The sequence below is a fragment of the Cynocephalus volans genome, chromosome 9 (assembly GCF_027409185.1).
Source record: "Cynocephalus volans isolate mCynVol1 chromosome 9, mCynVol1.pri, whole genome shotgun sequence".
NCBI lineage: Eukaryota > Metazoa > Chordata > Mammalia > Dermoptera > Cynocephalidae > Cynocephalus > Cynocephalus volans.
This window is the reverse complement of record NC_084468.1, coordinates 112,581,827-112,596,446: the sequence shown is the minus strand read 5'-3', so window position 1 is coordinate 112,596,446 and position 14,620 is coordinate 112,581,827. Positions and strand designations below refer to the sequence as shown.

General features: G+C 33.3%; 1 protein-coding gene across 8 annotated transcripts in view; it reads right to left on the bottom strand.

The window, feature by feature from the left end:
• The window catches only part of LARP1B (La ribonucleoprotein 1B), a 109,884-nt gene that overhangs the window by 78,475 nt on the left and 16,789 nt on the right, over window positions 1-14,620 (bottom strand). For 7 of the 8 annotated variants that reach the window (XM_063107901.1, XM_063107902.1, XM_063107903.1 and 4 more), the window contains 4 exons: window positions 13,497-13,640; window positions 13,108-13,273; window positions 8,521-8,665; window positions 2,843-3,017 (listed from right to left, as the gene is read on the bottom strand). In XM_063107901.1, the coding sequence (XP_062963971.1) occupies window positions 2,843-3,017; window positions 8,521-8,665; window positions 13,108-13,273; window positions 13,497-13,640 (630 nt within the window). Of the gene's footprint in view, window positions 1-1,294; window positions 2,273-2,842; window positions 3,018-8,520; window positions 8,666-13,107; window positions 13,274-13,496; window positions 13,641-14,620 lie in introns of those variants that run through there. The other variant, XM_063107908.1, reaches the window with a different exon arrangement.

The window sequence follows — 14,620 nt, the reverse complement described above, 5'->3', positions numbered from 1 at the left end:
TTTTCTGCTGAATTTCCTTTTACAATGAAAAGACTTCAAACTGTACATTTATAGAGCTTAAGGGTATATCCCTAATTTTCCAGGACCAAATGAGTTTAAATAAGACTTGGATTAGCTGACATTAAGTTTAAAGACAAAAAATTAGACATACTTTAACATAAATTATAAGTTGTGAGAATAAAAAAAATTCTTAGGTTGTTTTATTAATTAAAAACTATCAACTTGACCCTACGAAGATAAATCACCATATATATTCCATATCTATCTAAGCATGACTCCCCCCCCCCCCCCCATCTCACAGCTCTGGGTAGTTATACAGGTTTCTTTAAAAGGATTCTTTATTTTACATGTAGTACATTCAAGAATACTTCCGCATATGAAATTTCCAAAGGAAAGGCCTGGCTAGTTAAGTCAGTTGGTTAGGACACAGTGTTATAACACTGAAGTCAAGGGTTCAGATCCCTGTACTGGCCAGCTGCCAAAAAAAATTTTTTTTTTTAAGTTTTCAAAGGAAATTCAGATCCTCAAACATTTTTTTTAAAGTCAAAAAAACAAACAACAAAAAAAAAAAAACAAGGTTGTCAGGTACCTGATCTCTCAATTTTGATGAATGAAATACTTTTTATTCAAAAGTTGATAGTGCAATACTATATCCACAGTACTGCAAAACCTACATTTCAAAAGTAATCTTACCATTCCCATAATCAACCTTTTGGGTCCATTAAGGTCTTCTGCTCAGTGCAAATGTCAACTCATGTTAGACAATTCAACCTCCAAAGAGGAAAAAATAGAAATTTTAATTTCTTTGATGAAGAGGATCAATTATGTTAAAATATTTTGCCATATAAGTCCTTCACAAAGTATACATCAACAGTTATATTTTTAAATGTTAAGGTCTCTTAATTTGACATTACTTTTCTCTACCCATAGGTATATATACAGTCTATGCTTCCTATTCCTTATTTCAACATCAAACTTTTGGTGACATACTATTCCCCATTGACTTCAGGAAACTAGGCTTTATCATCACAAGGGAATTAAGTCAGAAATTTGGGAATTCATGGGAAAAAGTGATGATTTACATATTTATTACTATGACCTAATGTGAATCAGCATAATTCTAAAAACATTCCATCTTTCTATATTTTTCATTAACTATCTAATTTCTGACATAAAACCTAAAATTTATGACACTTGAGTATAGATTGACTCGTTTCAAGCAATATGTACGTGCATGCATCTAAGTATGTATTAAAAAACACAAAAATGTACAAGACGTTATGACTTTATTCTTACAATTTTATTAATGCATAAACGGTTAATGGACAGGCATTACCAATTTGACTAACCTATCTTAGCTACCATGTGGAAAAAGTATTTTCCATTTATCTAACTTACCCAATGCCTGCTCAAAAACTGGTTAAAAATGTCATCTTGGAACCCAAGTTTACACAATAAATAAATCTAATATAATCAGCCATTATATCTTTAAAAAAGTAAAATAAAACATCACTTTTCTTCAACTTTTAAAACACCTGCCCAAGTTGTTTGCTGGGATTAGAAGCAGAGGGCTGACAAAGAAACATGAGATAAAAGTATCTGTGAGACTGTCTATCATCAATGCTTTATTGATGGGAAGGTCTCTCATACTGATGTATCAAAAAATACATTTTGAAGAGTAAAGGAAAAATACCCTTGTTCATTTCTAGATTTCTTGCCCCTTAAGTATTCACATTAATAAATCTTACATTCCATGTGAAACATCATGACAACATGTGAGTTATGCAATGTACACTATACTGAAGGGCAAATCAAAATAGTAAAGGACCTAACAAACCTGAAAAATGTTACTCAATTCTCTCTTTTTCTGCTTTATTGATCTGGACACAAATACTAAGCCTGAAAACAAAAGACAGAATCTTGCAGTATTTCCAGAATGATAATAATTAACTTTCCCACCGTGAATAAAAGTAGCCCATGCAGCCCAGGCCAATCACACAGAAATGGGCAGTTCCTATAAAAACAATAGCAGTCCTCTGGTCTGTCTCTCATCATCACCACAAGCAAAGGTGGTTATTTCCACTGTAGTGCTGACCCAACCTCCTCCACAAAGAGTTGGGAGTAGACATTCTTGCAAAGAAGACAGTCAAGTCGCTTTCATTTCTGCAGCACGATTTTTCCAGTATTTACAATGGCATTTCAGTGAGTCACCTATTCCACTGCATATTCCGATCAAATGACATCCAAGAGCATCAGCAGATCATCACCCTGACTGAAAAAAGTTTAAGCACACATTTTTTTCCCAAGAGGGAATGTCTTAAAAATGATCTAGGAAAAATATCTTAACATTAAAGCAATTTTTGGAAATCCTAAATAAAACCAGATTAAAGAGAACCCCAATTTTGCTTCAGAATGTAGGTCACCTTATCTTTTCAAGACAAGGTTGTAGAGAATTAAAGAAAGGCTACCCCATTCTTGAGTATAAGACTTTTAGACTATTCCAATCCTACTACACTATTCCAATCTTACCAGGGGAAAACTGGAACAATGTATCTATAGTTATTTAGTAAAATTAAAAGGAGAAGATAGGTAGAAACTCCATAAATGATGAAGTACACGTATAATTTAAGAATAAGAAACATAAGAGCTTCATTCATACTTCTTAGATCCCTATTTAACCCATAGTTCTGTGTGGGAGGTAATATGAATAGAATTTGGAGCATCAAAATCATTTAGTTATCTTTAATTTTCCTATCAAACCTAAATAAACTTAAAAAGGGATATTTAAATTGGAACAAGTAACCCACTATTATGCTATTTGCTCTAGAAGAAAAGCTGTTACCTGTATGTGAGTAAAAGGCTTGGCCTGGTACGAACTCTGGACAATCAATCAGTTGAGAGAAGTCTGTTTGAGGCACATTACGTGGAGGAGGGCCTGGAATCGGCCATTTTTCTGGTTCTATCTTTTTTCTCATTTTCTCATCCACAATTTCTACTTCTGTGCTATCCTTCAGTGCCTATCAACAGAAATTTTAAGTTATCAAACAACTTGTCATTCAAAAAATTTTCATTATATGTCCTATACTTCTAATAACCTGAAAATTGGAAAATCTGAAATTAGATTATTGCAGTTGATGGCTCTAAAAATATCCATGAATTAACTATTTAGAATAGAACAAATTTTAAAATCATTTACCTCAGTAAAGTAACAAATATCCTCATTTACTACTAATTTAACTCACAGTAGATGATATATTTTCAAAACTAGAACAGTCATTTAAGGATTACTGCATCAACCAGAAGAAAATGACTTTTACTGTCCATAAAGCTTTATTGTCATTTTTTTCTTTCTCTTATTTCCTTTTGCCTTCCCTTAAAATAGTATCACCAAATAAAATTCAGGCTTTTATTTTATTATTGTAATAACGATCACCATTTATTAATTAAGTACTACATGCATACACAATTATTTCCAATACCCCACAAGGCAGGTATTAGTCCTATTTTATACATGGGAAAACTGAGGCACAGAGAAATAAACTTATAAAAGATCATGGACCTGGTATAAAATAACACCAGGACTCAAATCATTCATTATCTTTCCAAAACTGAAAGTCTTTGCCAGTACACTATGGTGCCTTCCAAAAAAATGTGCTGTAATTTAAGGATGAAATAAAACTAAACCAAAATTTCTTCAAAGTAAAAATTAAAGCCTTATTGATTTAACTTCTAACTGAAATTCAGGGGTGCTCAACTTTTAGAAATTAGAATAAATCCAAAATGTATGTTAACTTATAAAAATTAAAACCCACTATATTTTAGTTGGAGAAAATGCTATACATCATGTATTACTTCAAGAACCTTACACTTATATGCTCTTAATATTAGTATAGCACTTAAATCTCAAGGTATATTTTCCATAACTGGGCATTACTTTAAAATTAGGATTGAAACTTATTTTAAAACAAACTCCTTTGAGAAGGGAGTCTGGAATATGGAATGGAGGAAGACAGGGAAGAATCCTAGGGTATGAATTTGTGATATCCATACATTTTTCCTGACATATTTTCCTCATTTTGTCCATTTAAGAACCTAGAAGCAATAACACCCCAGTAGGAAACAGTATACCCTACCTAGCGTCTAGATCACGCAAGAGCATGGATGAATTTCAAAAACTTTACAAGTGAAAAGAGCCCAAGAGACAGAAGTAATCCATTTACACAAATGCCAAGAACAGACAAAAGTAATCTATGATGATAAAATCAGAAAAGTGGTTGAAGAGGGTGTGTGGTACTGAATGGGAAGGGCCATGAAGGACATTTTTAGAGTAATGAAGGTATTCTATAACTTGTACAGAGTAGGGCTTATATATTAACTTCCCAAACTCACACTGAATACCTAAGGTCTCTGTATTTTACAACATGTTATATATAACTGAATCTAAAAACAACAAAAACTCCTTAAAACTTTCCTATAGGCTTAAATTTTTCAAAATAAAGTTGTGGAAAAAGACTGCCAATTAGTGTTGGCTAAAACATGCACGCAAGACAAACTCTCAATAGCAGTAGTTTTAATTAGTTCAATACTTTAGAAAAATGTTTAGCAGTATCTATAAAAGCTAAGCACATATATATATCCTATTACCCATCAATTTCACAGGAAAATAAATGCTTATGTCCACCCGAAAATACATGCAATAATGTTCACGGCAATATCATAGACCCAAACTGGAAAAAACACAAATATGTTTATAACAGAAGAATGGAAAAATAAATTGTTATATTCATACATTGGAATACTACCCCAAAATGGAAAATGAACTGCCATACATTGACAACATGGATAAATCTTGCATAAATAGTAAGCAAAAGTCAGATATAAGACTATATAATGCATAACCCTAATTATGTAAGTTCAAAAACAAGTGAGACCTCTGAAAAGCAATTATCTTAGAGCAGAGCAGTGGTGTTGACTAGGAGAGTATAGAAGAGAGCTTGCTGGGGGTGATGAAAATGTTCTGTATCTTAATGTAGGTGGCAGTTACATGGGTGTATAAGTAAGGAATCTTATGATTTATAAAACACAGTGTATAAATTATGCCTCAATTTAATAAAATTTTTTAACTTGTGGGATGAAAAACCCAAAAGTTCTTTATGTACAGCTATTAAAACATTTTCCAATGTATGCTTTAATAAAAAATAAAGAAGTATATATGTATATTACATATATAACAGTGTATGTGGTGTAATATAGTATTTGCTTATATAAACACATACTCTCTCAGAAGGAATATGCAAGAAAAAAGTAACATTGATTGTCACCAAGGAAGGTAACTGATTCACTGTTGGTGAAAGATGGGAAGAAAATTTTTCACTATATCTCCTTTGCATTTTATGAAATTTATTCTCTATTTAGAAAAAGTAAATTTAAAAAGAAAACAGAAAATGAAGCATTCTTCTTTTAGCCTTAAAAGAATCTTATTTAAAAAAACAAACTGTGCACAAAATTAAGGTAAAGACCAGACAAAACAACTAGACATATTTTTATTACAACCAAACCTTGGTAATCCAGAACTCCTAAACAATGAGTTGCTGTGTACAGTCAATATTTTGAGGTATCTGAGATTTTATCTGACTAGCTATTAGCTTTGGTCCTCTTCTTAATGATATAGACCTATTATTATGAACAACTACCAGTGCTGAAATATATACATGTTGCATCTTTAGTCCTTCGTGGTAAAAGAAAGACTTACATTTGCAAAGACCTGGATATAACAAGAGCAGAGCAAAAGCTTTGAGGAACCAGAAGTGCAGTTAATTCAGAAACCACAGTTTGAGGTTTAAATATAAAGCTGATATTATATTAATTATTCCTCTAAATCCTCATACTCTATTATAGCTTAAGTATTATTAGTTCTATTTTAACAACAAGAAAATAGAAGCATGAAGAGGTTAAGTAACTTATATAGAGTTATACAACAGGTAAGCTACAGAACCAAGATCAATGGATCTAACAAAAGACACAAATAGCTTTCAGTTGTGGGGCAGGAATTAAGAATGCAGTAAGCTGAAAAATAAATGGGAGGGGAGGGAACAGATTCAACAAGTTTGGTTTTGTAGACATACTCAACTAGGGCAGATACGGGTGTCAGCTGAAGTATTTTGCTTCTCTTGATAGTTTTTTCAAGAAAGGGAAGACCTGAGCATATTCAAATACATACGGAAGAAGCTGGTAGAAATAAAAATGAATGAAGATGAAATGAGAGGTGAATAGAAAAACATCCTAGAGGGCTAACAATAATAGCAAACGCTTATTTAGTGCTTCCTATGTGTGCTAGGTACTGTCTTTAACACAGTTCATCCTCATGACAACCTTAGGAAGTATGTATTATTGCCTCAGGACACTGCCCAATGTCACAGTGATATAGGGATGTGTACACAGGTCAATGCTCTTGTTATGTACTGCAAAGCCTTATGAAGCTTTACCTTTTTAACAGATAGGTCACCTTTCCCACTATTACAAATGATAGGTAGATAATGAATATTAAGTGAATGCAGGCTTACACTGTTCTTAATTGCTATGCTTGTGTGTTTCTGCTTTTCATAGTGGCATTTCTTACTGTATCACCAGCTACTAAAATTCAGTAATGCTAACTATAATAGTAACACAAACTTCTTTTTAAATATTCCTTCCTTACTTGTGGAGGCAGACAATCACTGATCTAATGTGCCTGAGGACTTCACAGGAATACGAACAGACCAAAAAAGCATATAATAATGAAATTACTACCATATTCCTACAGGAGTAGAGACTGGAGAAAACTGGTGACAAATTCATAGAAAATGACAGCCAATGTGGACCTTTGCTACAGCACAGACAATGGCAACAGTTAATAAACTTATTCTACTATGAATTGTAATCAAAGAATAATCTTTGCAGGAAAAAGTTTACTTTTTTCAAATTACAGTATACAGAAACTTTATCTAAATAGTTATCTATAAATAAACAAATGCAATAATGATATTGCTAAAAGTAATTAGTTTCATAAAACAAAAAATTATTAGTTACACATCAACAAATTACTATTTGATGTGGTTTGGAAACCTGGACTATCCTACAGCCAATTTTTAAAGTAGGGAGCACCTGTGTGTCCAAAACTTTGCTATTCAAAGAAGCCTGTTAAAATTTTTTTAAAAAATGCCAAAGACTGGGAAAAAATATTTGTAAAATATACATAAAGGACTTAAATCCAGAATAAAGAATTCTTACATTTTTTAAAAAAAACACTTCAATAAAAATGGACAAAATATTCGAACAGACATTCCAACAAATAAGGTATATATTTGATAAACACATGAAAAGATGCTCCACAGCATTAATCATTAAGGAAATGCAAATTAAAACCACAGTGAGAAACCACTACATATCTATTATTCAAAAAACTGACAATATCAAGTGCTGACAAGGCTGTGGAACAACAAGTCTCATACATAACAGTGGGAATGCAAAATGGTAAACCACTTCGGACAATAGGTTGGCAGTGTCTTATAAAGATAAACATACACTTTCCATATGTTCCAGCAAACACAATCCTAGACATTTACCCAACATAAATAAAAACATATGTCCACACAAAGACCTTAATGCTTAATTCAATCTCCGAAAACTGAAAATAATTTTACTGTTCAACTAGTGAATGGATAAACTGTGATATATCCATACTACATAATACTAGTTATACTACAGAATACTAGTTAGCAATATGAAACAATAAACTATTGATACACGCAACATAGATGAATCTCAAAAGCACTGTACTAAATAAATCACAAAGAAAAGCTACAAACTCTAATATTTATTTATATGGTATGATGAAAAAAGCAAAACTACAGGGACAAAAAGCAGATGAGTGGGTGCCAAAGGCTGTGTGTAAAAAAAGGGATTCACTACACCGGGTAAATTTAATTGTATGTAGGAAACAGAGAGAAAACTAAAAATGTTGAAAGCATTTCTAGAAACAGGACAGATGAGAGATTTAATAAAAGTAATAAGATGACAACTAGAAAGTGTTTTAAATTAGCCATTCTATAACACATAAAAAGTCTCGGGCTGGCCGGTTAGCTCAGATGGTTAGAACATGGTGCTGATAACAGCAAGGTCCAGAGTTCAATCCCTGTACCAGCCAGCACCAAAATAAAATTTTTTTCAGTCTCAAAACTTTAATAAATAGGAATACTTTACATCAACTTGAAGAAGATTAAAGGACCAAAAAAGCTCAAGAGTTAAAATTTGAAGGATCAAGTTAAAATAGATGGCAACATTGTTAGCAATTCTTTGTGGGATTTCCAAGCTTAGATATTTATTTAGGTTTTACAAAATAGAGAAAAGCTATGAGATGCTCTCTATGCCGTAGGCAACTATAGATTGTTTTTATTTTATTTTTTTAATTCTTTAGAGCACTTTTAGGTTCACAGGAAAATAGAGTGGAAAGTGAAGATTGTTTTTCAAATGAATAATTACCTCTAAGATGAGATTAAGGTTTGTAGTGAGAGCCTGAACACGGTGAAAACCAGCAATCAGGGAAACAGGCAAGAAACCTTGTTCATCCATCTTTCTCCGAAGAAAGAAGTCCCGTTCCAAATTTTCTATACTGAAGTAATATTCACTGAAAAGAGAAATAAGAAAGTAAATATAAATTTTATCCATTGGGGCTGGCCAGTTGGTTAGAGCACATAATTTGGTTAATGTTATATAGATGTAATAAAACAGAATAAAAAAGATAACAGGAAAAAACCCTACTGAATTAATAATTACTCTTATATATAAGTAGAAAGAAATTTAAAATACTGGTAATTTTCCAAAGGACTAACATTAACTTCTATTTAAATCAGCTTCACATAAGTATAATTAAGCAACTCATTTTACTTTAAAATAGTTCAGATTAGTTTTTTGTTTTTTCGGTTGTTGTTGATGACTGGCTGGTACAGGGATCAAACCCTGGACCTTACTGTTATCAGCATCATGCTCTAACCAACTAAGCTAACCAGCCAGCCCTCACTAATAGATTTTTTTTTTTAATGAGTAAATTAAGCGAAAATTTTCACTACAAAGCCACTTCTACTTCTATCTGCTTCATTTATTTTTTCATTTTTTTGCAACTGGCCAGTACAGGGATTTGAACCCTTGACCTTAGTGTTCTACTTGCTTCATTTAAATACTAAATAACAAAGCTAAACACATGACAACATACTGCCTTCCAAATTTTCCCAGTCACTGAGAAGAATGGTATACTGGAAGTATCCTTTGTCAAAATCACATACAGTAAAGTAGTTTGCTTTGTTTTCTAAATTGACCAAGTACTGACATTGTTTAATACTGCTGAACCCTAGTAACCAGCACAATGCTTAACAAAACTTAGGAAACACATGCGTACATGTGCACACAATTATATATTTGAATGATTCAAGTTCTCTCCTTTCTTGGATAGACAGAACTATAATATGTTACAAGTAAACAGAAAATAGCTAAACAAGGAATATCAATGACACCATGAGGTACATGGGGGAAAAATACAGAAAATCCTTAAACACCTTATCTTAATGTACAAACCCATTTAACCTTTCCCAAGAGACAAATGAAAATGGACAAACTGTCAATAGATCAATAACTACAAATCTCAAGACACAAGGATAATATTCAGAATACATTTAATAATAGACTTTGAGAAATACTTGTTTAAATTACAGCCTCCATAACGAAAAATGAGAATAGAATTCAAAAGAGACACAGCAAGACAATAGAGGGAAATGTAGAAAATAATACAAAATAAATACATGACATCAATGATGATGTGTCCTACAGTTTAATCCTACACTCTTCCCAAATCACAAGTTTTCAAAGATGGGTAGCAAGTTAAGAGAAAGCACACTAGCTCATATTTTGCTGTGTATTTCTAACTATGAACAAATAGGTACCTATAACTGACAACTAGCTTTGAGCTACCTTTCACTAAAGGGGAAGAAAAATCACCTTACTTTAAAAATGTAAATATCCAAATTTTTCTTTATAGTCTGATATTTATCCAACTATCAAAGTATGCAAAGCTCCCTTATAGATCGGTGAAATATTACTGACATCTCAGTAACACTAATAAACCATTTACTTTTCTTGAACACTGAAGAAAAAAACGTAAGTCTTAAAAAAATGAACATCCTGATTTTTGTTATACTTCAAAAGCCATATTCATTGTGTCTGCCATGTGGTAGGTACATAATACATGTGTTGAAATTCTAAAATTTCAGACATTAAGACATTTGGTTTAGTCACAAGTTACCCCTGTTCTTAGATGCAAACCTCCCTGAATCAATAATAAGCTGTCTTTTTTTTTTTGTCCTTTTTGTGACCAGTAAGGGGATCGCAACCCTTGGCTTGGTGTCGCCCGCACCATGCTCAGCCAGTGAGCGCACCGGCCATCCCTATATAGGATCCAAACCCGCGGCAGGAGCGCCGCTGCACTCTCCCGAGTGCGCCACAGGGCCGGCACATAAGCTGTCCTTTTAATGTTGCATTTTGTGAAAAACAGGATGTCTAAAATTCGTAAATCACCCTATTACCTACAGTATATATTTTCTGAAACTTCTAACAGGCTGCAAACATACGCATTTCTAAATATGAATGCCAAGAGAGATTGTCCCAACTAGAAATAATCAAGATCTTAATATTCTGACATCAAAAACAATAAATTAATAATTAAATTATAAACAATTAAAATAATAATAATAATAAAAAAATTCAACTGTTCTGAATACAATTAAGCCTCTTACTTTAAAAATACGCTTAGCAAGGCTGGCCTGTTAGCTCACTTGGTTAGAGCACAGTGCTAATAACACCAACGTCAAGGGTTTGGATCCCCGTACTGGCCAGCCACCAAAACAGAAATAAAGTACATTTAGCATCATTTTCCCACAAGTGTAAAGAAAACTTTTAAAACTGACTTCTCAAAAAAAAAAAAAAACATTTAAGGGCTGATCAGTTAGCTCAGTTGGTCAAAGTGCAGTGTTATAAACACCAAGGGCAAAGGTTTGGATCCCCATACCCGCGCGCGCGCGCGCGCGCGCGCGCGCGCACACACACACACACACACACACACACACACACACACACACACACACACACACACACACACTAAACCCTAATCAATCAGTCTCTCTGTGTATTAGAAACTTCAATGACACAAAGTCAAAAACATGACTCCTCGAAACCAGATCTCCACTAATCAATCAATGATAACAATAACAAGCCACCCTAAGCCTGATGTTCTGAAAACATTTGCCAAAAACCCTACTGCTAAAACACCACCACCACCACGAGAAAAAAGGAGGCACCACCAATGCCGTGTCTAACATGTTGCTCAGTGTCCTAGGCGACATTATCATATCCTACCTTAGAAGCTCTGGATTCTACACTGCATGATCAGAAATTTATCAACACTGAAGTAGCTCTGCTCCTCCCCCACTTGTATGAGCACATCAGAGGCCAATTATCCTGACATGGAGTTGTAGCAAGGGTTACCAAAAAAAGACAGGAATAGTGTAATGAAGTTGATAGCCACATGCCAGGCACTTTCTACCTATAAAAAGGCCCTTTTCTTCAGTGTTTGCACCAACTTAAAAGATGCAAGAACAAAATAAACAAGCTGTTCCACATTGTAAGCCAATCAAATACACCAGGAAGGCATCCCAGGAAGGTGCCCAGCTGATGCTGAGGAAGAAATTATCTTCTAGTAAGCGTAGTGTCCATTTTCTTTCTTAAATACAGACAGATATTTTAAAAATACCCATGTCCTTTCAAAAACAGCCCTTTTCCTTTACCTTTAAAGATAGAAAAAAAATTCAAATTTTAGCAAACTGGTTATGCAAATCACTTGGGAACATTTTTCTTGCCACTACATACAGACATACTAATAAATTTGTAAAATAACCCTATACAATACTAATGTGCACAGGGTTGGGGTTTTTTTCCCCCTTAAAGACAATAAAACAACCTAATTTTTCTCCTGAGTTCAAATTCAGCACACAGAAAGCAATACTATGAGATCCAGAGTAAGAAATCTGAACTAAAAGATCAGGTAACAGGGGCTGGCCAGTTAGCTCAGTTGGTTAGAGGTCAGTGTTATAACACCAAGGTCAAGGGTTCAACACCAAGGTCAAGTGTTCAGATCCCCATACTGGCTAGCCACCAAAACTAATTAAGTAAATAAATAAATGATTAGGTAGACTTTTAATATGGGTCACAAAGAAAGAACTTAAAAGATAAAAAACAAACTTAGAATTCAGAAGTCAATTGCTAAGAAGATGATCAAAAATATCTACCACAATTTCTGTCATTTATATTCATTTGCAAACTTTAATATAAACACCTATGTGCAAATACAGGTTGAGTATTCCTTATCTGAAATGCTAGGGACCAGAAGTGTTTCAGGTTTCCAAGTCTTTTCTTTTTTAAGATTTTGGGATATTTGCATTATACCAGTTGAGCACCCCAAACATGAAAATCCAAAATGCTCCAATAAGCATTTCCTTTGAGTATCATGTCGGCACTCAAATTTCAGATTTTGGGCTGGCTGGTTAGCTCACTCGGTTAGAGCTTGGTGTTCAGGAAAAAAAAGAAAAAGAAAAAAAAATTTAGATTTTGAAGCATTTTGGATTTCAGATTTTTCAGATTTGGGATGCTTAACCTATAATAAGCCAAATTTCACTTGTTCGATGTCAAATATATATAAATATAAAGAGAGAAGTTTTATATTCTTGTATTTGTTCATATTATATAATGACAGTTTAACTAATATCCTTTAAGTCGAAAAGTATCTAAGCAGTAGAGAAAGCAGGAGACTTATATGAACAAAATGAAACAAATATAATTTTTAAAAAATACTTTACCTGTTTTATTCATATTTTCTAGAAAAATATAATCAACATAATATTAACATTTCTCCAACTTTTACTAATAGCTTAGAAAAATGTGTTATAAAGTATTCACTATCCATGACATTAAAAGTACTGCATCAGATTTTACTATCCCATCTGCTTACATGTGACATCAACTTACATTTGACGTTTAATATACTCTTTAAGCAATGCTTCTTCCACAGGATACACCTGTACACCTGTACCATCATCATAGTAATACATCATACTCGTATTAAGTTCTGTCTGAAATGGCTGATCAGTCCTCTCACCATGTTCTTGATAATCATATGAATAATCAAAGTTCACTTGATATGAATAAAGAAAAAGAAAGGTGATCATAGATTAAACAAAAAAAGAAACAGTTACTACAGACAAAAATCCAAAGCGAAGCACTTCCAGGTGTAACAAATGCAAAACCATTTTTATTATCAGACAAAAAAATTAGTTAAAACATAATAAAGAATAGTGTGAAAAACTAATGTTTTCAAAGTTCATCTAATTTAATAAAACAAAAAAAGCAAGCCATACATCGAGGATTTCCTCTGCCTCGTCCTCTTCCCCGTCCTCGGCCTCTTCCTCGGCCTCTAAAGGAACCTCGAATGTTACCACCCTCACTTCTCACACTGGAAACTTCATCCTGATCATCTCTCTTTTCTCTATCTCGCCTCCAACCTTTTAAAAGTAAAAATATTATTATACAATTTGCAAGTAAAATAACAATTATCTTTATGAAAACATAGTAACCACCCTCTCCCACTTTGTAACTGATCAATAGTAGACAGGCATTCTTCAGATAAATACAAATTTAAGAGATCCAATAGGAATTTGTCAAAAATGTCTCTGGCATAAAACAGGGTGCATAAAAGAGGGCCCATAAAAGTACTGGCATATAAAGAAGACATTCTAATAAGTAAAATAACATACTGCAAAGATAAAGAGGTCCTTTGCTAAGACTGCACTGTTAAAGATTCAAGAAGTTCCAAGGCTACTGAGTTTGCACTATATAAAACTCCTAAAAAACACTTTTCACAAAAAGTTTAAGGACAGGCTGCTTCTATTGAAGCAAAAGACATTTCTTTTAAGTTAAAAACAAAAGCAAAAAAAAACCCCACAAAAACAGAGAAGATACCTGAAACATAATATAGAAATTCTATGTAGAGTGCATATAAGAACTCATACCACTCTCTGTCTCTCATGCATACACATGTGCATATACACAAAACCACTAAATAGGAAAAATGTCTAAAAGACAAGTAGGGCAAACAAAAAAATGCAAATGGCCAATAAATATAGAAAATGGTGCTCAGCCTCACTGGCCATCAGAAATGCAAATTAAGACAATGAAAGAATCTTTTATCTACCCCATCTGACAAATATTTTAAGGTTCTGTAATATTAAATGTTGACAAAAATATAAAAGTTAGAACATCTGTATACTGCTACAGAGAGTGAAAACAGATATATCCATTTTGAAAATATGGGAATAATCTAATAAATGTGAAAACATGCAAATCCTAGAGACAAGGGTTTCTCAACTTCAGCACTTTAAACTCTTTGGTATAGGCGGCTGTCCTATGGACTGTAGCATGTTTATCATCCATGACTTCTACCCACTGGATGCCAGAAGTGGCTACTAACCCCCTCTACTCGTGA